General features: G+C 40.1%; 1 protein-coding gene across 8 annotated transcripts in view; it reads right to left on the reverse strand.

Annotated features, from left to right (window-relative positions):
* Positions 1-2,141: 2,141 nt before the first annotated feature.
* MID1 (midline 1) overlaps positions 2,142-27,327 on the reverse strand; it is a 391,573-nt gene continuing 366,387 nt past the window's right edge. For 7 of the 8 annotated variants that reach the window (XM_050777270.1, XM_050777269.1, XM_050777271.1 and 4 more), the window contains exons 8-10: positions 21,287-21,448; positions 11,397-11,604; positions 2,142-6,232 (exon numbers count right to left, since the gene is read on the reverse strand). In XM_050777270.1, the coding sequence (XP_050633227.1) occupies positions 5,884-6,232; positions 11,397-11,604; positions 21,287-21,448 (719 nt within the window). In that variant the 3' untranslated portion in view covers positions 2,142-5,883. Of the gene's footprint in view, positions 6,233-11,392; positions 11,605-21,286; positions 21,449-27,327 lie in introns of those variants that run through there. The other variant, XM_050777274.1, reaches the window with a different exon arrangement.

The following is a 27,327-nucleotide window of genomic DNA, read 5'->3' on the forward strand; positions in this document are numbered from 1 at the left end:
TTAACCCCATTTTTATTTTACATTTTTGAATGTGCATTCCATAGTGAGCATGGTACTCAGGAAAAGGGATTTTGTTAGTCCCACGTCTCCCTTTTTGTCTTCCTATTATAATTGTGAGCAACTACCTTCTTCAACGTATTTCACTTGTGTATTTTTTTTTTAAAGGCAAGATGTGGGCTACCCTGTGGAGTGTATGACATGCCCTTCAAGTTGACTTTGAAAGGTAATTAATTATGGTAGTGTCTGTTCAGTTTCAAAAGTTCAAATTAAATATCCTTCAAAACTCTTATCAAAGGGAATATATTTTACACACCTGTCACTTGTGAGAAAGGCTGATTTGAGTCAAAATTAGGAAGGAGGTAAAGCTAATCATTAGAATGCTGGCACTCCCACCCTGGTCTGTTGAACAAACCAATCTTCTAATACCCCTTGAGTGGCCCTGTCTTAAGCACTGCATTACTACTTTTCCAGGAGTTCTGTGATTTCACAGAATTGATGGTAAGTCATTGTTGAAAGGACCTTTAAGAGCTTACAGAGGCCCAGACAAGAAGGCACACGGCTGGGCCCTCAGTGTGTAAGGGGATAGAGAATGCCCTGAGGGCTTTGAGCTGCCAGTTCAGTACTGTGTCCACTACAGTCGGGATCGGCAAACTACAGTCCACAGGCCAAATCCAGCCCAATGCCTGTTTTTGTAAATAAATCTTTATTGGAACACAACCACATCCCTTCATTGACATTTCCTTTATGGCTGCTTTTTCTCTATAGCCACAGAGTTGAGTAGTAGTTCAGTAGTTGCCATAGAGATAGTATGGGCTGCAAACTTTAAGTATTCACTATCTGACTCTTTATAGAAAAAAATGCTGAGCCCTGTGACTTGCATTGGCTGCCAATCCTGCTTGCATTTCAGAATTGCTTTAAAAAAAAAAAAGGAAAGAAAAGAAAAGTATAGGCTGCTGAGCCATGCTCTTGACCTTCTCATCCCTAATCTTTCAGGATGGGATCCAGGAATCCTCATTTGCAGAAGAGGCGGTTAAAATGCTCAGTCACATTAACAATCACTGCATTACATCCTGCTCTCTCTAAAGCACATTGCCTTGAAAACACATCTCAGGTGGTAAGTCCCTTTCTATATGGGCTATGAGACTGGAAGTAGCTCCCCAGGGCAGTGCTTCACACACTTTCACTAGTATCAAAATCCCCTGGGGTGACTGCTAGTCCCACCCCAAATATTCTGATCAGCAGGTCTCGGGGAAGGCAGGAGAACTGGCATTTCTTTTTTTTTTTTTTTTTTTTTTTTTGAGACGGAGTCTCGCTCTGTCGCCCAGGCTGGAGTGCAGTGGCCAGATCTCAGCTCACTGCAAGCTCCGCCTCCCGGGTTCCCGCCATTCTCCTGCCTCAGCCTCCCGAGTAGCTGGGACCACAGGCGCCGCCACCTCGCCCGGCTAATTTTTTGTGTTTTTAGTAGAGACGGGGTTTCGCCGTGTTAGCCAGGATGGTCTCGATCTCCTGACCTTGTGATCCGCCCGTCTCGGCCTCCCAAAGTGCTGGGATTACAGGCTTGAGCCACCGCGCCCGGCCGAGAACTGGCATTTCTAAGCTCGCAGGTGATGCAGATGCTGCAGATTCCTGGACCACACTTTGCATAGCACTGCAGCAGCTGCAGATTCCTGGACCACACTTTGCATAGCACTGACGAAGACCAAAGGCTTGCATCTCTAGTGAGAGAAAGTCAGGTCCATCAGGTCCATGGGATGGCGTTGGGGATCTATGTATGGACCAACTGCTAGGATTCTCCTAGATCACACTGTAAAGACTCCCAGTCCTCTGTTCAAATAATCATTGCTCTTCTCTTCCTCATCCCATCTATAAGACTTGAAATCAAGCAAACCTGGTTGGTTTCCACTTCTATATAGGCTTTATTGTGTTTTAAAAATTCCCTGGAGAATATTTTGAGTGTTGTAAAAGAATTGTATTTTTAATAGGGAAAGGCAAATGGTGGATGAGAGACAGTAAAAGAAAATGAATTATATGTCATAAAATAGTATGAAAAAATGGTAGATGTTGAATAAATATTTGTCAACATCGTAACTGCAAAAACACAAAATGATGAAAAGACAACAGAGACAGGCAGAGACAGAGGGTCTTGGTGCCACAAAAATGATTTTATTTTGAACCAGAAAGCAACAGCAATCAAGACAATAGTCAGGGCCGAGGGCTTGGCAGTGTGACTTAAGTACCAGGGATTGAATTTGTCCAGGTGCAAGGAGTGATATAAAGAGAATCAATTTTTCATGTCTAAGCCAAGCTCATACAGATGATGATACTTATCAGTGATTCCCATTTACACAGGCTTGGATTGCTTTTCAGATATCAGATTTTTATAACTATTTTATAAATATTTTTAAAGGTGAAGGAGCCACTGCAGTGTAGGTGAATTGGCACCCCCTCCCCTTTTCTTTTTGGGTGTATCAAGCATATAGTCAATAACAGGAAAAGTGAAAGGATTTTATGAGAGTTTTGCATTAACAGAAAACCACCTATCAAGTTTCTACACTGCAGCACTGTTGATATTTGAGCAAGACAACTCTTTGTGGTTGGAGGCTGCACTTGCACTGTAGGATGTTTAATGGCGTCCATGACCTCTACGCACTAGATGCTGGTAGCTTCCCTTCCCCGGCGGCGACAACCAAAAGTTGCCATTGCATTGCCAAATGTCTCCTGGGGGGCAAAATCGAGCCCTGGTTGAGAAGCGCTGTTTTCAAAAACATCCTCCTGCCCCCATCATTGTCTTTGTGTGCTTTTTACCATTTTATTAAGGTAGACCAGATGGTCAACTTCCCAACACCAAATGCACATGTATGCCAGCATATATGCGTGTCTCTTTGCAGGTATCTGCATGTTCCTGGAGCTGAGATGGAATTCCACGGTCACTGGAAGACATTAGTTCAGTTCCTCAGCAAGTTTAAGGTCAATATATCAGTACCGTAATAAAAAAGCCTGTCTGTATTCAAGCTGTTTCTTTTCCTCCAGCAGAAACCATCGTCAATATTTGCAGTCAATTTTTGAAGTCACTTTCTTTTAAAGCTGGAAAGAATCCACCCTCATCTTAATCCACTATTTAGAGTCCTACTTGAATGATATTGCCAGCAACTTTCAACTTTGGATCCAGATTTCTTTATTTGTATCCACCAGGAAGAGAGGTACCACATTTCTGAGTTCTTTTATGAGCACTCGCTACATAATTTGCAAGGCCCAGTGCAAAGTGAAAATGCAGGCCCCTTGTTCAAAAATCATTAAGAATTTCAAGACAGCAACAGCAGAGCATTAAATCAAGCTTAGGGCCCTTCTGAACTCCTGGGCTCTGGGCATACCCATGACACCAGACCTAGCAGTCTTGGTTGGTGCTGCATTGATTTTGTTGTATTAATTTAATTGGCACTGCCATCTCTTTTGCCCCTGTATCGCAGTGTTTCCTGTGGTGAGGACCTCAAATAATAAAATACTGTGACCTCAATTAGTTTAAAGAGAATGCAAAATTACACTGCAGCAAATTTTTACAGCATACATATTTTAGACTTTCAAAAAAAAATCACATGGGAATCTTTTCTACATCATTATAGTAATTAAACATGGTGGCCTTTCACCATATACATATTTTCCTGTAAATACGACAACCTGGAACTAGTAACTGCTACTATCCACAATGCTTTTAAGTTAGCCAAGAGTGAGACTTCCACAACAAAATTATGACATCATCTCTCATGTCCTTATAAAAATAGCCAAAACATACCCTAAATGGCTTACTGTGAAAATTTGAGTAGTAACTTCTTAATATTGAAAAACATTATTTTCATGGAAATATTGTCCTTCTACTAACTGTTTTATGTTAACATCATAAGGCAAACTGTAGCATTTATTGGTACCTGGAGACCATGATTTTAAAAACTCAGAAGCTGAGTTTTAGACCCTTTTATTTAGAACCTGTTAGTGTACAAAGTGCATTAAAATATCCATTATCCAGTTACCCAAAATGTATGTAAAAATTACTGAGACAACCCTTTCAGTTTATTCAGAGAAGGCAAACACACATTGCTTTTATATTGTAATAAAAAGAAAAACCCATAAGGTTTCCAGAGAAAGATTTTTTTTTTCCATTGAGGTGTCCATCTTTTAGATGTGAAATTGTCTTAGGTATCTATCAAAATATTCATCTGGGTATAAATAATATAGTAAATATATAGAATCTATCTGTTAAGAAAAAGGAGAGTGTCTGCTAGGGAAGAGGATGGAAGGACCTCATTGATTTATTTCAGGGAGGCAGTTGGTTGATTTGGTTAAAAACAAAATAACTAAAAACAATGTCTAAATCCACTAGTCTGTTCAGTAAAAATGGCTGACCCAGTATCCCAGGTAAATATTTTAGCAATTGAAACCATTTATAGAGGTCACGCCCTTCATCAAAGTAGAACCAATGCCAGAGTTCTGGTCCAAGAACTGCTCAAGAAAGCCTTAATTCATGGACCATTCCAACGCATCAGATTGGCATGCAAAGAATGCCAGCTGACATTTTATAAGCAGGTTCCTGAATAACGAGTTTGAATTTTTTTTTTTTTTTTTTTTTTTTTTTGGTCTTACAACTCTATTGTAAACTATACTAGACTATAGAGGGACTTCTACATATTTCAAGATGTGTTTAATAAAGGTCTGTTTATAATAACTTTTGAGGCATGTATCTAGTAAATAGTACTTTATGCAATGTCCCTTGTCATTACCAACTCATAAATATTAAGTGTTTTTCAGTGACTTATGTTTGGATGTGGTAGTGGTGATCAGGGCCATGTGCTGATGTCCTGGAGAGCAAAATCAATCCAAAGTGGTGCTGCTATTTGTGACAGAACATGTTTATTTACTCAGTCCCAGAGACAAAAGGAAAATTGATATGGGGGAGGGGGAAATAGGATAACTATTAAACGTAGTGAAGAGATTTCACAGGTCTAAAGAAACTATTAAAAGGAAGGATAAAGTAGATTTTATACCATAAAACAGAATCCTACCTCCGAAAAAGACAAATCAGCCTGAAGTTTTGAATAATCAATAGGATTCAAAATGACTATTTTCAATCGCAATCTCATTCTTAATGTTCTTCCAGAACCCTTAACCCTGAGAGAAGCAGGGCAAAATGCGGCCAAAGGATTCAGAACCTTTCTTTCCAACATTATCTCATCAGCTATCAGAGGGTAAAGATTTAGCCGCGGCAAGGTCCAAGGTCCAAAATCAATTCTTTTCATTCTCTGTCTTGCTCTCCATTTTAGTTGATCTGATACAAGTTTTTGACACCACAATTAAAACACTTCATATTAAACCAGAGTAAGAAAGCCTGTTTACTCCCCTACTAGGTTCAGACACTTCCTGTTATGCACCATCGAGGTGAGAAGACTTATCATGGGATCATTATGAGATGTTAGGTGAGAAGATGAATAAACATACAAAATTACAAAAGTTTTTTTTTGTTTGTTTGTTTTTTTGCAAGCCCATAGATTGTGATGAAATACAGGTTGTAAATAGCTGATAAACTTATGGGCCTCTTAATGTGCAAAACCAAGTAATTCCTAAAAGTTGTAATCCCGATTATGTTTCTCTTATAAATAATCTATAGATTTTCCTCTAAATACAAAAAAAAATTAAAGAAATTATTAAAGCCCGTACTTAATACAAGACACAGTAAAAGGAGAGGAATCTCCTGTTTTGAGCCCTATCTGAGCCGATTTCTGGACACTTTTGGTGAGATTTCATTACACTCATGAAGCCTGTGCTTTCTCAGTCTCCTAAATAGTGGCCTGAACCTTTTTGTTCCCCAGAAAGCTCCTCCATGTGGCCAGACGCTCATGGCAGCTGCTCTGTGCAGTCCAAATGGTCTGGGATAGGAAGCCCAGTGATAATCGTCAGACACTTGTTCCACACGGTGAAGGTGGGGCACACAGGCTGCGCAAATGCGACGTCGAAGGTGTAGAGGTGGATGGAGTTCAAAGCATCATAAAAGGCGATAGAGCCGTTATCATAGTCCAGCAGGATGCCCACGCGCCGGAGGTGGGGAGCAGGCTCAATGGGGATTTCCTTGCTATTGTGTCTCACCACCCAGTTATTGTTGCAGCGGCAGAGCGCCCAGGAAGCAGAGTTCTTCCCAATCCATTCATGCTTCGGGGCTGATTTATAAGCAAGACCAATAGCATACCTGCAGAAACAAAACAGCAACAACAAAAACAATGAGCCATGTTGCATATGCACATTAAATCCGTTCTGTGGTCCTCAGGGGTTATAAAAACATGATCATTTGTTGTCCCTGTTCATTTTCTTTAAGTGAAAGCTTGGCAAGAACCCCAACATCTGTGTTCCTCATCTCCTTCCCTCACAAACAGGGAAAGAAGCATCGTATTTACCCACATTTCTGTTTTCAGCTCAAACACTACAGAGAATTTGAACTTTGTATTTTGCTGCTTTTTTTCACTTTTATAAAAATCTACACAATGAATTCGCTAGACCAGTGCTGACCAAAAGAACTTTCTTCAATGATTGAAATGTCCTGCTCTCCTCGATGTGGTAACCACAAGCTACATATGGCTACCGGGCACTTTAGCTGCAGCTGGTGAGACTGAGGAACTGAACTTTAAATTTATTTAATTTTCATTAAGTTAAATGATTTAAATAGCTGCATGTGGCTCATAGCTACCATATTGGACAGCACAACCCTAGACTTCTCCTTTTGACCTTCTTATAATTTTTTTAATTTAACACTATGTCTGTCATTTTCTGATTCTGAAAGCATTTTGCCAAGGGCAAGCACAGAAGATGATTTCCATTTGTGGGGATAAGTCCTTTGTCATTACTCAGCCCCAGTTTTCTCATGTATACCACAGGGACAACGATAGTCTCCATCTTGCAGTGTGTGATTTTAAGGAGTAAAGGAGAGAATACGTGTTAAGTCCTAGGCATAGGACCTGGCATGCAATATTTAGTAACTGCTATTTTATTATTATTGCCTGATGGCACATATTAACAATAAGTACCAGAATCAGAATTTGAACTTAGGATGACTCAAAACCCACAAACACGAACTACATTCTACAATGCCAACCATAACCAGAAATTGTGCAGTCCATCACTGCCAAGAGCCTTTCTGATTATATTTCCTACTACACCGAAAAAAAATTCTGAATGTGTTTGAGCAGACGATCTTCTGGTTATTCTAAATGTTCTCTTGCTGCTCAAAAAAAAAAAAAAAAAAAAAAATCCAAAGAATGCTTTCTACAATGTTCTAAGCTTCTTAGTCTCTTTTTACCCCTCTGAAGCATGCCTCTGTAATATTCATAGTATTTCAGTTATTAAGATAAACAAAACCCATCACTCTTAATAAACAGTAAATGACTCACAGGTGAACTTTTAATATGTTATAGCAGAAACCAGCCTAACTGGATATTAACACATGGTACCTTACCCAATGCAGAGAGAAAAATTTCATGGATCTTTAATAAAATGACATTCTTTAAAAAAATCACACTGGACTTAAAATACAATCACTTTAGGAGTGGTGTGTTTAAAAAGAAAATTAATACACCATGCCATCATTAAATCCAAAAGGAGGATGGAATTGATAATCTGCCAAGCCCAGTGTGCAGGCCTGTCTGTCATCAGTGTTGCATCTTCTCTTCCCTCCCATCCATCCTCTCCTGCTTATGAGGAGAATCCAAGTTGCATTTCCCAGAATCCCCTTTCCTGTAGGAGTCTGAGTCAGGCTCTGCTATTGTGATGCCTTTGCACAAGATCCAGAAGTGGTTAGAGGAGGGGAAACACTCTTTCCTGATGGCAGACAGTAGATGTGCAGTTGGTGGAAGCTTCTAGATGAGCACCTGAGTACACCTGCCTTGTGCTGTGGGCAATTTTGCAGCAGCTACAGCTCATCATGACTCCACGAACTAGAGCAGCAGACTCCCGGAATTTGTGCCCCAGCCCTTCCAGGGTCCTGTAAGCTTCTGGGTCCCTTCCTCTGGGGAGTGCATCAAGGGTCTCAAATGTCATCTGTTTATTTGATACACTGATATGGTTTGGCTGTGTCCCCACTCAAATCTCATCTTGAATTCCCACATGTTGTGGGAGGGACCCGGTGGGAGGAAACTGAATCATGGGGGCAGGTCCTTTCAGTGTTCTTGTGATAGTGAATAAGTCTCACGAGATCTGATGGTTTTAAAAAGGGGGAATTTCCCTGCACAAGTTCTCTTTTTGCCTGCTGCCATCCATGTAAGACGTGGCTTGTTCCTCCTTGCCTTCTGCCATGATTGTGGGCTTTCCCAGCCACATGGAACTGTTAAGTCCATTATAAATCTCTTTTGTAAATTGCCCCGTCTTGGTTATATCTTTATCAGCAGCATGAAAATGGACTAATACATACACTTTGGAAAGGTTTTCATTTTGCAATTGTCAGTATCTCCCACTCCCTAAAATGTTCTGTATACCCCAGTAAATACCATTTTCATCTTTCAGATAATTTGGAACCTGCATTTGCATCACAAAATCACCACATCTGTATTGTTTCCTTCTTGTTGTGACACAGCATTTTTATTTTTTATTACTTTGATGTTTATTTCCCATTTGAACCTTAACTGAACCCTATGAAATAGCTGTGGCAGGTATAGCTGACTACATGTAGCAAATAGAAACAGAATATTAAAATTGGGAGCAAAATCCAGAGTTGTATGCTGCCCCCACCCCTTCTGGTCTAATAATCTTTGCATGAATCCGTTATTACTCGTTTAGTTAACACCATTTCATAAAACACCAAGTGCACATTAGCATCAGAGAGTAAGAAAATAACTAAGTGTATAGTCCATTAAGCAAAGGAAAATACCATTATAGTATCATTAATCTGTGAAACTAGGTACATATTTCCACTGAGCTTGAAAGGTGTAGGCAGAATGTAATGTTCCATTAAGTTATGCAGTGAGACACGGAGAATTCAAAGTATAAAAATTATGTCTCTCAGGGCAATGTTAACATGCCCCATTGCACAGATCATAATGTACACATTAATTTAAAGTCAGGACTATATTTGACAAGCAAATATATGTCATTAGCTGTTGCAAATCAAGATGTCACAGGCATTTAATTGTAGGGGGCACCCCTTCCTTGCTAATACCCCCCAGGAAATGTAAAGTGACTTTCTACATGAAGATTTTTCTGAAATTGACACAGTTAAGCTTGTAAAGATTAATTGTGTAGCAATTAATTTTAGAATTTCTTTTCCCCCTTATGAGTTAGTTTTGACATCTGGAGGGTGTTTTCAAGGTAATGCTGATCTGTGTTTATATAACTGAAGTGGTCTGATGGAATTTTGCAAACTATTCATCAATGGCAATGAGATCATAATGATCAGGTTTCATTTATCATAAATAATTATTAATAGAGTAATAATCATTTAGACCCTGGATTCTATCCCAGATTAATACAGCATATTAATTAGCTAGAAACATTTGCTTTTTTGTACCTGCATTCATTGTGTTTTCCTTTGTGCTTTAATTTTGCCCCATCACAGCTAAAAATGGCAAATGCCTATCTAGCCCAGAGCCTAGTGGGATGAAGGATTTGTCCTCCATCCTCTGGCAGGATGTTGGAACAGAAAAATCTTCTAGGCAAAGAGAATTATGAGGATAACAACAAAGGAAAACCTACTCGCTCAGCCAATATAGTATGTACCATTATTGGGAGAGATGGGAAGCTTACAATTCACTTCTTAGATTTTTGGCTAATTTCTACCTACAATACAAGGGATTCAGACATGTCACATTATTTGCATAGGTTTGAATTGAACGTTTTTTAAATATATAAATAAGAAGTGTTTTATCATGCTTATATTGAAACACTGTTATACTCACCATCTTCAGGCTATGCAATTTTGAATGTTGATTTTATTTTTTAAAGCAAGGATTTAGCTATCACTCATTAAGTACACTATTGTAAGCCCTAGAGAGTAATTATAGCATTTCAAAAATATACCACCCTTTTGTGAATAGCAGCATAGCATGGTGGTTAAGAGCAGAGAACAGCAAACTACTACCCAGGGGCCAACTCTGGCCCTCTGCCTGTTTTTATAAATGAAGTTTTATTGGAATGCAGCCATGTCCATTTGTGTAGGTGTTGTCTGTGGCTGCTTTCCCACTAAAACAGAAGAGTCGAGTATTAGTGACAAAAATCATTTGGTGTGCAAAACCAGAAATATTGAATCTCTGGCCCTTTACAGATAATGTTTGTGGACTGCTGGTTAAGAGCCTGACCCTTGACTGCAGACTTGCTGACTCTGCCACCTGTGAGCTTTGCAACCCTGTGATCTTCAGCATATACCTCAGTCACCTCATCAGTAAAGTGGATAATATTAGCACCTACCTTTGTAGGGCTGTAAGCCTGAATAAATGAGTTGACATCTGTAAAATGCTTAGACCAGTGCCTGGCACATACTTGTACCATATGAGGGCTTATTAAATAAAAATAAAATAGCTCCCTTTTTGATCAATAGCAAGCAGGCATTTGTGAGACAGACGGTCAAAGTAAGGGGTGCAGTTTGTGGCTGTGGATTAGGCAAGGTTAACTTTGTGAGGTTAACTAATTCCAGTGTAATTGTGTCCTGACCTTTGCCCTTATTCTTAGAGAACTCAGTGGGCTAAAGTTACTGGGCTGGATCTAACAGGCCTTTTGAAATTATTCCCAGCCTATGATCACTGCTTCACCCCCACCATTCAGCCCTCAGCTATTTGCACTAATTGGTCCAGTCTAGAATCATAAAACATACAAGGCAACAGAAATTAGTTTTGTATAATGATGAAGAGTGATGTTTTAAAGTAGGGAATTGCAAACTTTTTCTTGAAAGGACCAGGAAGTAAATATTTTTGGCTTCATAGACCATATGATTCTCTCTTAACTACTCGATTCTGCTGTTGTGGCTGAAAGGCAGCCATAGACTACATGTAAAAAAATGGACCTGGCTGTATTCCCATAAAACTTTATTTACAAAACCAGGTAGCAGGCCAGGTTTGGCTCATGGGCTGTGGTTTGCTGACCCATGTTTTATGGCATAAAAGAGCAGTGTTAGCATGGTATAGCTCTTCCAATGACCAGAGCTCTATAATCTTGAACAGAAAACCCACAGATGTGGGTATTAGTAATATATGGTCATTGTTTGAATTTGCTGAGTTTGGGGGTGTTTGTTATGCAGCATTACCTAGCAATAGCTGACTAATACAACTTTTCTGCACTTTATTCTTTAAGATGCATTTCAGTATGGGCTGACTCTCTAAGTACAGAATGAGATGTGCCTTTTTATAACTGCAGGACAATGAATATAAGTTGCCTACCATGTGCTTCCACTTATGACCACTTCCCAATAATGCCGGCCACTATCAATAAACACATTTCCAGCTACTCCATAGCTCCCCTGGCTGGTGAAGCGTTCAGGCGTGTGACTCTTCTTGGATGATGATTCATCACGTTCTACTGTCAAGTTGTCATGGGACACCTTCAGTTTTCGATGAGCAGATTTGGGATCCAGTTTAAATGGTTGGCCTGAAAACAAGTTCACAAAACAGAAAAAGGAAGAGGAAGAGGATTGTTTATTTTATTATAACCAATAGCATATTTTCAAAATCAGATTTAAAAGACAGGAACAAGTCAGCCCTCCCTGAGACATGCCTCCTATCACAAAGTGGTATCTTATATTTTAATAGTAATTTAAACGTTATAAGCAACTTTCAAAGACATTTGCTTGCAAAGTTTTCATAATATTCAAAAGACAATAGAGAGCAGAAACTCTGTGTAAAGTATAGTACACAATAAGAGTGAATAAGAACATGTGCCTGCCTTCATAAGCTTTCAGTCTGCAAGTTCTAATATAGGGATCCAGTGGTGGTATGCCAACTATTCAACAACAGCATGGACAAGGCTTAGCCAGAACACATAGTGTGAGCTAGCTTCATGGATTCCAGGTGTACACAAGCAGCACAGGTACATACCGGCTGGATAGCATCCTAAAAAGGAGGAATGAATGAAGACTCCATTTTCAACCACTGCAGTGTTCTATCCAGCATAAGTTGCATTCATGCTCAATAGACTTCAGACCAGAAGCCAAACAAATCAAGATCTTTGGTTTTAACATATAGAATACTCTAGAGGTTTATATTATTCTGAGATTATTAAAAATTAAAGCATTACTCTTAGGAATTTAGGATGAGAATACAATTTTCAGGCCACAAAATTAGGAAAAACTGTGATAGTAATGCCTGGGTTTTCTACTCATGAAATTATTTATAAATAACAAGGCCTTCTCTATTTCATTACTCACATTTGTATCTTAAAGATTTAAGTATTAAAAAATCTTGGCAGAGTCACACCTGGACATTATGTCATGGTTGTTACTTCTTTGACAATTCAATATTGGTTTGGAGTACTGCCTGTCATTCAACACTGCATTGGGTACAAGGCCTTTAGGCAGGAAATGAGTTACAACCTGATGCAAATGCCATGGTGTCCAAACTCGACAGCCACTGTTGCAGTTGGCAGCTTCCTTCTGCCCAGTATACAGCTCTCAGACAATCACAGGAAAAGGTTTGGTAAATTCAACTCTGGCAATACACGATGCTGGGCAAGAAACTGACCCAGTGAGTATGGGACAGTGTGTGTTGTCACATGTGGGTAGGTCAAAGGATTTCCAGTTGCCTCTTGGATACAAACACAACACCAGCACCTCTAAAATCCTTCCTTTTTAGGTCAGGGACCAGCATACTTTTTCTGCAAAGGGCCTGACAGTAAATATTTTTGGCTATGTAGGCCAGGCCACGTGGTCTCTTTTGTGACTATTCAACTCTTCTGCTATAGTAAATGAATGGGTGTGGCTATATGCTAATAAAACTTTATTTACAAAATCAGGCAGCCAGATTTGGCCCTTGGGCTATAGTTTGCTGGCTCTTGTTTTAGAAATCTATTTCTGTACATATCAAAGAAAAGCTTAGGCTGGGCTGGTGGCTCATGCCTGTAATCCCTGCACTTTGAGAGGCCAAGGCAGGTGGATCACCTAAGGTCAGGAGTTTAAGACCAGCTTGACCAATACGGTAAAACCCCATCTCTACTAAAAATATAAAAATTAGCTGGGTGTGGTGGTGGACACCTGTAATTTCAGCTACTCGGGAGGCCGAGGCATGAGTATCACTTGAACCCAGGAGGCAGAGGTTGCAGTGAGCCAAGATCGTGCCACTGTGCTCCAGCCTGGGCAACAGAGCGAGACACCATCTCAAACAAACAAACAAACAAACAAACAAAAACAATAAAAATGAAAAGAAAAGCTTTAAAGGGAGGGCAGAGAAAACCCTCAAGTGCTGAGCAGGGATTGGACATTCTCAGAGGCCATAAGATCTATTGGATTACATGTGTAGTTTAAATTTTGACTTGTAAAAAAAAGTCCTTAGGAATGATCATGCCAGCAACTATCAGAGATAAACTATGAACTAAGACAAGAAGAGTATGAAGACAGTTTTGCTTAAAATATTTCAATTTTTAAAGGTGGAAGGTAGAATATGGATTAAAAATGACAGGATACTAATGGGCAGAGTAGGAAGAAATTCCTTAATGGCACCCATCATTTACAATGAAGGCCAAGTTCTGCTCGGCCTCCTTCCAGTGAGATATATCAGAATGTCAGAGCCATTGGAAAGACCAGACTTGTGATGGTGAGATACTGCCTCAAACATCCTGCCTGCCTTGGCTCACACCCTCACCCACTCATGTGTGGAGCAGAATCATGTAATCTTGGTGAGCAAATTCTGCCCGTGCCTCAGATGTGTTTCCCAAATAAACCACTACCTACTCTGCCCAAATTCAAGGCTTTTGCTTCAGTGAACACAAATTAGTTCAGGAAAGAGATTAATAGCTTACTTTACTAAATAATTCAATTCATTATAATATTTGTATGGGACACGACTCTTATTCAGGCCATTGTTTACTTATATGGACAACTCTTCCAATAATCTTTTGACACTGTGCCCAGCAGCCAGTCTTCCTTCCTTGTAATCCACTCACCACATCATAGTGCAAGAGAGCTTTATTTCATGGAAATTTTCATCCTGCCTGTTTTATTTAAACTCTTCAATCTCTCCTTCACCAATCATTGGTATACAAAGAAACTGCCTGGTGTGGCCCAGGAGGGTTTTGCAATCTGTTCCTGCCTCCAGCTTCCTGGCTCACCTATCCTCCCAACTTAAGACACACTTTAACCACACTGATCAATTTTCTGTTCCATAAATATATTCTCCTTGTCTCTGGGCTTTTGCACATGCTGTTCCTTCTGCATAGAACATTGTGTCCTCACCTCCCCTGCTCATAACCTACCTTGGAAAGCCTCTCAAGTTTGTGCTGGGGCACCCTGGCATTGTCAGTAACCTCTCATGGTTACTCCAGTCAGAGACTTCACACACTGAATGTTAATTAGGATTAATGTGCTTTATTCCCCAATAGTCTATAACCTTTTTGAGAGAAGCACACCTTAGGGAGTTGAAGATATTCATAATATCCTTGGCATCTTGCATAGCATCCCAAACACACTCGATGCTCAAACATATCTTTTGAAGGAACAAATATTAACATGTTCAAATGCAAATCAAATACTGCTGATCTAAGTGTGCACAGGTATTGTGCCATTTGTTGTATGACTGTAAAGAAACATATCATCATGTTATATTTTCTTATGTACTTAGAATTACTTTGAGATGGTCTTTTTGACAACTCATAACAACCCTCAAGTTGTTAAAATATTTCCATTTTAAAAGTGAAGGAACACTAAATGCATTGTGGGATCCTGGATTGGGTCCTGGAATAGGAAAAGAACATTAGTGGAAAGCTGGTAAAATCTGAATAAAGTCTGGAGTTTAGTTTTGAGTAATGCATCAATGTTAATTTCTTAGTTATGACAACTATACCAAGGTTACATAAGATATTAACATTTGGGCAAACTGGGTTAAGGGTATACAGAACTGTCTGTATTATCTATGGATTTCCTATAAATCTACAGTTATTCCAAAATAAAAAGTCTATTTAAAAATATGAAGAAACTAGCCACATAGCTATATGGGTACCAAGTGGGAAAGCCACAGTCTTCCCATTCTTAATTCAGTGCTCTCTTTACATCCCTTGCTCTTCCTCTAGGATACAACACATTCCTCTAGGATACAACACTTATACTGAGAAACAAGAATATAGGTTAAATGAGGGTTCCCCTTGAAAAGCACTTAATTGTTCCTGTTGACTGCCTGGCAATCTCACAACATGGCGCCATACCAACACACTCCAATTTGCTTTCTCTTGTAGGGGGATCTTATGCAAATAAACACCATGTTATGTAACATAATATTCTTAGATCAAAAGGATATAAAGAAAGAAGAGAGGATAAAACAAAACACATGTGGACAGAGACAGAGAGAGGGAGATGACAGTATCATGAAACACACATATAGGCCAGATCATTCTCTGTGATGGACACTGTCCTATGTATTGGGGATGTTTCCCATCATCCCTGGCCTCTACTCACTACATGCCAGTAGCATCCACTCCAGATGTGACAACTAAAAACCTCTTCCAGATATTACTAAATGTCCTAGTAGGGTGAGGTGGAGGGGGAGGAAGAAGTGTCCCTGATTGAGAACCACAGACTCAGACTGTTTTCTAGAATAAAAGAAAGAATTTCTGAAGAGTGATTAGTTAGCCATTCTGCTATGAAAAATAACACTATCCACCATGTTCAGAGTCCCTACTGTGTGTCAGGTCTTATATATACATCTTCTATTTCTCACAAGAATGCCTCCAGGAATATTTATTTTAAAAATGAGAAGACTCAGGGGGCGCGCCCAAGATGGCCAAATAGGAACAGCTCCAGCCTCCAGCTCCCAGCGTGAGCGACACAGCAGACGGGTGATTTCTGCATTTTCAACTGAGGTACCGGGTTCATCTCACTGGGGCATGTCGGAGAGTCGGTGCTGGTCAGCTGGTGCAGGCCGACAAGCAAGAGCTGAAGCAGGGCAAGGCATCGCCTCACCTGGGAAGCACAAGGGGGAAGGGAATCCCTTTTCCTAGCCAAGGGAAACTGAGACACACAACACCTGGAAAATCAGGCAACTCCCACCCTGATACTGTGCTTTACCAAGGGTCTTAGCAAATGGCACACTAGGAGATTATATCCCACACCTGGCCCAGAGGGTCCCACGCCCACAGAGCCTCCCTCATTGCTAGCACAGCAGTCTGAGATCTAACTGAAAGGTGGCAGCGAGGCTGTGGGAGGGGCGCCCACCATTGCAGAGGCTTAGGTAGGTAAACAAAGCCACCAGGAAGCTCGAATTGGGTGGAGTCCACCACAGCTCAAGGAGGCCCACCTGTCTCTGTAGACTCCTCCTATAGGGACAGGTCATAGCTAAACAGAAAGCAGCAGAAACCTCGGCAGAGGTAAATGCCCCTGTCTGACAGCTTTGAAGAGAGCAGTGGATCTCCCAGCACGGAGGTTGAGATCTGAGAACGGACAGACTGCCTGCTCAAGTGGGTCCCTGACCCCTGAGTAGCCTAACTAGGAGACATCCCCCACTAGGTGCAGACTGACACCTCACACCTCACACGGAGGGGTACACCCCTGAGACGAAGCTTCCAGAGCGAGAATCAGACAGCAACACTCGCTGTTCAGCAATATTCTATCTTCTGCAGGCTCTGCTGCTGATATCCAGGCAAACAGGGTCTGGAGTGGACCTCCAGCAAACTCCAACAGACCTACAGCTGAGGGTCCTGACTGTTAGAAGGAAAACTAACAAACAGAAAGGACACCCACACCAAAATCCCATCAGTACGTCACCATCATCAAAGACCAAAGGCAGATAAAACCAAAAAGATGGGGAAAAAGCAGTGCAGAAAAGCTGGAAATCCAAAAAATCAGAGCGCATCTCCCCCTCCAAAGGAACACAGCTCATCGCCAGCAATGGAACAAAGCTGGATGGAGAATGACTTTGACGAGTTGAGAGAAGAAGGCTTCAGTTAATCAAACTTCTCAGAGCTAAAGGAGGAACTATGTAACCAGCGCAAAGAAACTAAAACCTTGAAAAAAGAATGGATAAATGGATAACTAGAATAATCAATGCAGAGAAAGCCATAAAAGAACTGATAGAGATGAAAACCATGACAGGAGAACTACATGAAAAATGCACAAGCATCAGTAACCGACTCAATCAACTGGAAGAAAGAGTATCAGCGATTGAAGATCAAACGAATGAAATGAAGTGAGAAGAGAAGTGTAGCGAAAAAAGAGTAAAAAGAAATGAACAAAGTCTCCAAGAAATATGGGATTATGTGAAAAGACCAAATCTATGTCTGATTGGTGTGCCTGAAAGTGATGGGGAAAATAGAACCAAGTTGGAAAACACTCTGCAGGATATCATCCAGGAGAACTTCCCCAACCTAGTAAGGCAGACCAACATTCAAATTCAGGAAATACAGAGAACGCCACAAAGATACTCCTCGAGAAGAGCAACTCCAAGACACATAATTGTCAGATTCACCAAAGTTGAAATGAAGGAAAAAATGTTAAGGGCAGCCAGAGAGAAAGGTCAGGTTACACACATAGGGAAGCCCATCAGACTAACAGCAGATCTCTCGGCAGAAATTCTACAAGCCAGAAGAGAGTCGGGGCCAATATTCAACATTCTTAAAGAAAAGAATTTTCGCCGGGCGCGGTGGCTCAAGCCTGTAATCCCAGCACTTTGGGAGGCCGAGACGGGTGGAACACGAGGTCAGGAGATCGAGACCATCCTGGCTAACACGGTGAAACCCCGTCTCTACTAAAAAATACAAAAAACTAGCTGGGCGAGGTGGCGGGCGCCTATAGTCCCAGCTACTCAGGAGGCTGAGGCAGGAGAATGGCATAAACCCGGGAGGCGGAGCTTGCAGTGAGCTGAGATCCGGCCACTGCACTCCAGCCCGGGCGACAGAGCCAGACTCCGTCTCAAAAAAAAAAAAAAAAAGAAAAGAATTTTCAGCCCAGAATTTCATATCCAGCCAAACTAAGTTTCATAAGTGAAGGAGAAATAAAATCCTTTACAGACAAGCAAATGCTTAGAGATGCTGTCACCACTGGGCCTGCCCTACAAGAGATCCTGAAGGAAGCACTAAACATGGAAAGGAACAACAGGTACCAGCCATTGCAAAAACATGTCAAAATGTAAAGTCCATTGATGCTAGGAAGAAACTGCATCAACTAGCGAGCAAAATAACCAGATAATATCATAATGACAGGATCAAGTTCACACATAACAATATTAACCTTAAATGTAAATGGACTAAATGGTCCAATTAAAAGACACAGACTGGCAAATTGGATAGAGTTAAGACCCATCAGTGTGCTGTATTCAGGAGACCCATCTCATATGCAGAGACATGCATAGGCTCAAAATAAAGGGATGGAGGAAGATCTACCAAGCAAATGGAAAACAATAAAAAGCAGGGGTTGCAATCCTAGTCTCTGATAAAACAGACTTTAAACCATCAAAGATCAAAAGAGACAAAGAAGGCCATTACATAACAGTAAAGGGATCAATTCATCAGGAAGAGCTAACTATCCTAAATATATATGCACCCAATACAGGAGCACCCAGATTCATAAAGCAAGTCCTTAGAGACTTACAAAGAGACTTAGACTCCCATACAATAATAATGGGAGACTTTAACACTCCACTGTCAACATTAGACAGATCAACGAGACAGAAAGTCAACAAAGATATCCAGGAATTGAACTCAACTCTGCAGCAAGCAGACCTAATAGACATCAACAGAACTCTCTACCCCAAATCAACAGAATATACATTCTTCTCAGCACCACATCACACTTATTCCAACATTGACCACATAGTTGGAAGTAAAGCACTCCTCAGCAAATGTAAAAGAACAGAAATTATAACAAACTGTCTCTCAGACCACAGTGCAATCAAACTAGAACTCAGGACTAAGAAACTCAATCAAAACCACTCAACTACATGGAAACTGAACAACCTGCTCCTGAATGATTACTGGGTACATAATGAAATGAAGGCAGAAATAAAGATGTTCTTTGAAACCAATGACAACAAAGATACAACATACCAGAATCTCTGGGACACATTTAAAGCAGTGTGTAGAGGGAAATTTATAGCACTAAATGCCCACAAGAGAAAGCAGGAAAGGTCTAAAATTGACACCCTAACATCGCAATTAAAAGAACTAGAGAAGCAAGAGCAAACACATTCAAAAGCTAGCAGAAGGCAAGAAATAACTAAGATCAGAGCAGAACTGAAGGAGACAGAGACACAAAAAACCTCCGAAAAATCAATGAATCCAGGAGCTGGTTTTTTGAAAAGATCAACAAAATTGATAGACCACGAGCAAGACTAATAAAGAAGAAAAGAGAGAAGAATCAAACAGATGCAATAAAAAATGATAAAGGGGATATCACCACCAACCCCACACAAATACAAACTACCATCAGAGAATATTATAAACACCTCTATGCAAATAAACTAGAAAACCTAGAAGAAATGGATAATTTCCTGGACACTTACACTCTCCCAAGACTAAACCAGGAAGAAGTTGAATCCCTGAATAGACCAATAGCAGGCTCTGAAATTGAGGCAATAATTAATAGCCTACCAACCAAAAAAAGTCCAGGACCAGACGGATTCACAGCCGAATTCTACCAGAGGTACAAGGAGGAGTTGGTACTATTCCTTCTGAAACTATTCCAATCAATAGAAAAAGAGGGAATCCTCCCTAACTCATTTTACAAGGCCAACATCATCCTGATACCAAAGCCTGACAGAGATACAACAAAAAAGGAGAATTTTAGACCAATATCCCTGATGAACATTGATGCAAAAATCCTCAATAAAATACTGGTAAACTGAATCCAGCAGTACATCAAAAGCTTATCCACCAGATCAAGATCCCATGACAAATGGGATGTAACTAAAGAGCTTCTGCACAGCAAAAGAAACTACCATCAGAGTGAACAGGCAACCTACAGAATGGGAGAACATTTTTGCAATCTACTCATCTGACAAAGGGCTAATATCCAGAACCTATAAAGAACTCAATCAAATTTACAAGAAAAAAAACAAACAACCCCATCAAAAAGTAGGCAAAGGATATGAACAGACACTTCTCAAAAGAAGACATTCATACAGCCAACAGACACATGAAAAAATGCTCATCATCACTGGCAATCAGAGAAATGTAAATCAAAACCACAATGAGATACCATCTCACACCAGTTAGAATGGCAATCATTAAAAAATCAGGAAACAACAGGTGCTGGAGAGGATGTGGAGAAATAGGAACAGTTTTACACTGTTGGTGGGACCGTAAACTAGTTCAACCATTGTGGAAAACAGTGTGGCGATTCCTCAAGGATCTAGAACTAGAAATACCATTTGACCCAGCCATCCCATTACTGGGGATATACCCAAAGCATTATAAGTCATGCTGCTATAAAGACACATTCACACGTATGTTTATTGCGGCACTATTCACAATAGCAAAGACTTGGAATCAACCCAAATGCCCATCAGTGACAGACTGGATTAAGAAAATGTGGCACATATACACCATGGAATATGATGCAGCCATAAAAAAGGATGAGTTCGTGTCCTTTATAGGGACATGGATGAAGCTGGAAACCATCATTCTCAGCAAACTATCACAAGAACAGAAAACCAAATACCGCATGTTCTCACTCATAGGTGGGAACTGAACAATGACATCACTTGGACACAGGAAGGGGATCATCACACACCGGGTCCTATTGTGGGTAGGGGGTAGGGGGGAGGGATAGCATTAGGCGATATACCTAATGTAAATTACCAGTTAATGGGTGCAGCACACTAACATGGCACATGTATACATATGTAACAAACCTGCACGTTGTGCACATGTACCCTAGAACTTAAAGTATAATAAAAAAAAAAATGAGAAGACTCAAGTTCAGAGAGAGTAATGGTCTCACGGCTGTGAAGGAATAGAAATCAGTTTTGGAACCTAGAGGTATCTGATGCAAATTCCATTATTCCACACTGGCTTTTTACTTGTTTTGGGGGGCTGTCAATGATACCCAAGAGAGAGGAAAGGAAAAGAAAGGGGGACAGAGTCAGCTGAAAGAAGAGCAGATAAGACATGACAGCTCTGTTGAGTTCACAGCACTTACTGTTTGTCTTCAACTTCCCAGGCTCACTGCTGCGGCTGCCCGCCTGGTTGATGGCCTTGACCATGAAGATGTACTTGGTGCCGCTCTGCAGACCGTGTACCGTGTAGTGGTTCTGCTTGATGTTGGGTACTATCATCCAGCTATCAGCCGAGTTACACAGACCTGCAAAGCCAATCAGACATGGTGCAGTTCTTTGGCACAAGGGGAGCAATGCTTGCATAATTTTAAGTTGAATAATTTCAATTTATTTGAATAGAGTTGGTAAGTGAAGTGCTTTGTTCTGATAGCCACATATGAAAAATTGACTTCACTAATATAGATGTGGCAGATTGCATTTTTGTCTCCAAAATTCTCCCTGCCCTGTATATCCAGGCCCAAATGACTTTGCAGGTGCTCCTTCTAAAGAGGTGCAATATATTTCCCTGTCACACAGCTTTGAATTTGGTCAAGTGACTTACTTTAGTCAATAGGATGAGGCTGAAATGACAATGTGCTAGTTGCAAGAGTAGGCATGACAAAGCCTTGAGGATTTCTGTTGACCCTTTGTGTCTGCCACTGCTCTGGAGAAAATATTCCTAGGATACTCTGTTCATTCCAACAGGATGAGACAGGGAACAGCTTTACCACACAGGCAACGCCCAGCCAGTGCAGGAGTGAACCAAGCAGAGATCAGCCAACACCAACCAACCTCCAACAGGGAAGCTAATAAATGATCATCAGGGTTGTTTGTGATCTTGTATTAGTGTGGCTGTAACTAACTGATGTAGGAGACATATTCCTAAGAGAATTCTGGAGCAGCAACACCTGGGCAGCTCAGGGTCTGGTGCAGATCTTGAGAAAGCGTCCACAGGGATTTTTGACCAGCTGCATCCCTAGGATGACTGGTTCCAGAGTGGAGTGGGGCTGTTGCTCTGGCTGCATCCTGTAGGATGTTGGTTGGGGAGCAGACCGAGGATTTATAATGCTTGGAAGAATATGTAGGAAAAGGAAGCCCATTTTGTTTTGCAGCTGGTTGACGGCTGAAAACATCTCTTTGGTATCAGGTCCAATTTCCCTCTCTCTTTTTTCCATCCATCAGTCTCCACTCCAATAGAACCTTTTCCCAAACCCCTGGTGACCAGGCTGTCAAGAAGTTTCCTGACTGTTGATTTCCTTCAGTGGTCCCTGGGAGAGGGCTGGGCCTCCTTCACTTACAGAGGACTCCAAAGCCACCACCCAACTCTTCTTTCAGTTGATTTGCAAGTCAAAGGGTTAGTTCCTTTGATCTTGAGGCAACTTATACTTTACCAGACTCTCAAAAAGCAGTCCCTTAATCTTTTTTTTGGTCTCACCTCGTTGAGAATCTAATAAAACCTTTCTGTAGAAAGAAATTCACAAATGCATATACATACCAAACCACAAATATTTGCATAGCGTTTCAAGGTAGTCACAGGCTCCTGAAGCCTGTCTTTGAATCTTACTGAATACTTTCTCCATCTTTTGAGTTAAAAAGTATTCATGGTATTGTCACAGTTGAAAAAAAGTTAAAAGTATTTTGTCAATTGTGAAAATTCACCTTATATAATTTCCATCTTGGGTGCACAGTATTTTCAAGTACACATCAGTGAATTATATATATATATATATAGATAGATAGATAGATAGATAGATAGATAGATAGATAGATAGATGTCTAAAGATACACACACATACACACACACACACACACACACACTCACATATATTTGGTCTTGTGAATTTTCTGTTGCCTCTCTTTTTTTTTTTCTACCTGCAAACATTTTCGCCAGTGGACTGCCAGATTTGAAAAAGCCAGCTTGAAGCAAGAATGTAATTTAGGACTCATAGAAGGGTTTGAGTGTGTGTGTGTTTATATTTGGAGATTCAGCAGAGCAAAAAGAGGCACAATCCATCCCTCCTCCCCAAATTTATTTTCTCTAACTCTTAGCCCTCTGTTTTCCTACCAATTCTCATTTGTATAAGATGCAGGAAAACATCCACAAATAGTTTAGTAACATGGGAATTTCCTTACTATATATCCCTTCTGATCTTCCTTCACCTTACCTTTTCCTTGAACATAGCTATAATAAACTTCATACTTCTGGATAATACCACAGCCAAATATTAGATTTTGATCCAATCAAAGAAGGGTCATTTTGAACTCTGAGTTCTGGGCCCCAAGAGGCCTATAACTCTCTTTAGGTACTTAATATTATTACAATAGTAACAAAACAAAAAAGTAGCTTTTCTATTATGTAGGATAGTCTACTCATATTCCTAGATCTTTGTCAACGGCAGTCAGCCACAAATGAGAAAAATTAAGGCATCCAGTAGATTCAAATGAGAATCCTATCAATTTCACTGCTTTTACACTGTTCCTGTTTAATTGAATATGTTACAATAAAATGACTATTGTGGTCAAAGAAAGCAAGTGTAAAAATGTTTCAATAAACTTTACATCACTGTACAACCCAAAAGCTGGGTTTAATGTGGTGGGGGAACGCTTTCAGCAACATCATAAAGCAGATGTCTGAAATTGCTGCAAACTGTAACTTGGCCTAAAGTCCAAAGTCTTAGCCCAACAAAGATTTTATGTTTCAGAAACCTTTTCCAGACAAAAAGGGACTTTGACTATCCTGATTATTTTGAAGAGGTCCCTATTTTTTTCCTCGAAAATTAAAAGAACAAAATGTTTATGAAGTAGTAAAATTTCATTGGTTAGCTTTATACTGGGACAATCTACTTTCATGAATACTAACAATTATTACTGTTTAGGTTTACCTTTATGTTATTATTATTGCCAAGATAATAATTGAGAAGTTGATTAAAAATGCCAGGAAAGCAACACTGACAATTTTCTTTTGGGGGCTGGAGTAAGTGGGGTGACTTGGAGTGCAGCATTACTGGTGTTGGTCTTACGCCAGCACCACCTAACTTCTTGCATATGACACTGAGTTTGCTTAAGCAAGACTTCTCTGCCTTGACACCCTACTGTGTTAGGACTTTTGACCAGGTTTTATTCATCTCTTTATGAAACACCCACACAACCATCCTGATTGAAACTTCACTTTTCTCCAAACTCATTTTCAATCATCTTTGAGGGTGTTCCAACGTTCACCTCCTCCGACTCAGTTTAAAATAACAATGGAGCTTGGAAAATAATTTGTCCACAATGAAACCTAATTGAGTTTTTTGATTTTATACTTTTTTTTTCATTCATAATGGATTAGAAGCATTTCCCTACATAATGTGGCTCATTTTAAAATCTTAATTACATCTGGGATTTCAGAGCCTTGTATGGCAACTGTCATCTTACCACAAAAAATTATGTGTAAAAATGTCACAAAATGTAGACAGTCTTAGGAGAGGCTGCACACTGGTTTCTAACATCCTTTGTCTCTTCCAACAGACTGGACAAAAGTGAACATTCCTTTCCTTCTTCTCTGTAAAAATAGTATATGTTTAATAACTTTCATGAATGTTTTCTAAGTGACTACAATAAATTAAAAGCAGATAACTACTTAGCCATTAAGGCTTGAAAAAAATGCAGCTTTTGATTTCTGCTAAGAATAAGAATAGGCTGCTGGGGAAAGGACCCAATTTAAGATTTAAAATGACGCATCAAAAGTAGTTTTAGAAAAAACGTGGAAAACGTTGTAAAATTAAATAAATATCTAGTTATTGATAAGCAATTCATTAACATCTATAGTCATAACTCTATTAATAAAAATAAAAAATAAAAATTAATGTCATTACTTTTGCATTTGAATGTATGTATTTCATTAGTGAGGGCCTTTTCATAAGATTGAAAAAGCTCCATAGATATTATCTAAGTCTCCTTCACTAACGCCAGTTGAAGGCAATTAACTACAATTTATTAGGATGAGTGAAGGAACCATGACCTAGAGACAGTAAAAGATTTTCTAGTGACATAAGGAGCTACAGCCAGGTCTTGAGCATTATATCTTCTCATTTTCAGTAGAGTTTTAGCATTAGATCTTGTCATGCAATACAACATCTGCAAAGGATATTTCTCCAAATAATAGGACAGATTATTTAACAACATTCAAGGAAAGCCTTTCACATAATGATTGTGTAAAATGCTATCATGCAGATACTCCTGGAAAATTGCAAAATTGGTCTTTCTTTTAAAATGCAATTATGGGCGAGTACAGTTTGTATTTTTGTAGGAATAATAACTTTGAATATCTATGTGTTACCACTGTGGCAAACACAAGACTAAGGTCTTTACTTTTATTATCTCAACCATGTGAAGCTAAAACACTATCCATTCTTACAGATGAGGAAACAGATTAGGAGGACATTAAATAATTCGCTCAAGACTGCAGAGCTAGTGAGGTCCAAAGTCAAGATTCAAATCCAGGTCTCCCTTGGTCACTACAAATGTGAAAAATATTTAAGAAGAAAATAATTTGAAAATGTTTGCATCTCAGTTAGCTTTTTATCTGAATGAATTCTTTCTTTGTCGCAAATTGATCCTGTAGGCATTAGGACTTCACTATTCTGGTTTAATGGGCATAAACACATCCTGATACAAACAACCCGATGAGAGTATCCAAGTTTGGTCAGCACCAGCAGTTTCACTGTTTTTCTTCCATCCTGGGAGAATGGGCCTTTCTGGCATCTATGCATTAAAGGTTGATAATCTTCACTAAGCCATTTGCATTTCTCTTTTTATGGCAACTGGTTTCTGGGAATAAAACATCTCTGGAATCACCCAACATAAAGTTCTGAGTTCATTATACTCAGTAGTTTTGTTCTTGTTGAATTGTTTTATGCATGACCTTTTTGCATCATCTATTCTATTAATGCATCATGTTTGGTATTATTTTCGATGCAAATAGCACAGAAATCAAGTTGGTCACAGTTTAGCCAAGTGAGAAATCCTAAGTTTCAAGCAATAAATATCTTCCTTTCATTTTGGGGATGAGGTGAAGCTCTGGTATTGAATTAGGGCCTTTTGGCCCCAATTCCTTGCTCCTTCCTTGTAATTTTGCAGGTCTTTGTATTCTCACTCTGGGCTCACCCAGGGGACTTCTTTGACAAACAGCATGTTAGCTAATGTGACACAGACAGGGGCTTAAAAAGAATGTGTGTAATTGAGCCTGCCCTTACTCCTTCATCTCTGCAATCAGGGGGAGAACAGACTTGAGCTGGATTGCAGGAGGATGAGAGAGATGTGCAGCAGTCGGGTTGCCACAGTTACCAGCCTGCCATGTGAGGGAGCCAAGATCAGCAGGGCTTCCTAGTTGACACTCAGTTGACTCCAGATACATAAGCAATAAGTTGTTGTTAAATTCTACTTAGGCCCTGTGGTTGTTGGCTATTCAGCAAAAGCCAACGGATACAGAGCCCGTCAGTCAAAGCCAAGGCTACATGTACTCCCAAAATGCCCATGACGATTTGATTTAAGAAATTTCAGGAGAGGGCTGGGTGCAGTGGCTCACGCCTATAATCCCAACACTTTGGGAGGCCAAGGTGGGTGTATCACTTGAGGCCAGGAGTTGAGACCAGCCTGGCCAACGTGGCGAAATCCCATCTCTACTAAAAATACAAAAATTAGCCAGGTGTGGTAGCACATACCTGTAATCCCAGCTACTTGGGAAGCTGAGGCACGAGAATCATTTGAACTCTGGGGGTGGAGGTTGCAGTGAGCCGAGATCATGACACTGCACTCCAGCCTGGGCAGCAGAGCAAGACTGCCTGAGATAAATATATATATAAGAATAAAAGAAAAAAAAGAAATTTCAGGAGAGACATAACTATCTGAGGAAGACATGCCCCAGGATGGTCCCCAGGATTCCAACTCCCTGGTATTCATAACTGTGTAATATTCTCTCCCTAGTGTAAACAGGACCTGTCATCTGCTTCTAACCAACAGAATATGGCAAAGGACAAAGGTCTATCACTTTTATTACTCCTGTGATTATATTATATGACAAAGGTGAAGGCAAAGGGAGTTTACAGATATAATTAAGGTCCCTAATCATTTGATTTGGAGTTAATCAAATGGCAGATTATTC

The sequence above is a fragment of the Macaca thibetana genome, chromosome X, assembly GCF_024542745.1.
Source record: "Macaca thibetana thibetana isolate TM-01 chromosome X, ASM2454274v1, whole genome shotgun sequence".
In the NCBI taxonomy this organism is placed as follows: domain Eukaryota; kingdom Metazoa; phylum Chordata; class Mammalia; order Primates; family Cercopithecidae; genus Macaca; species Macaca thibetana.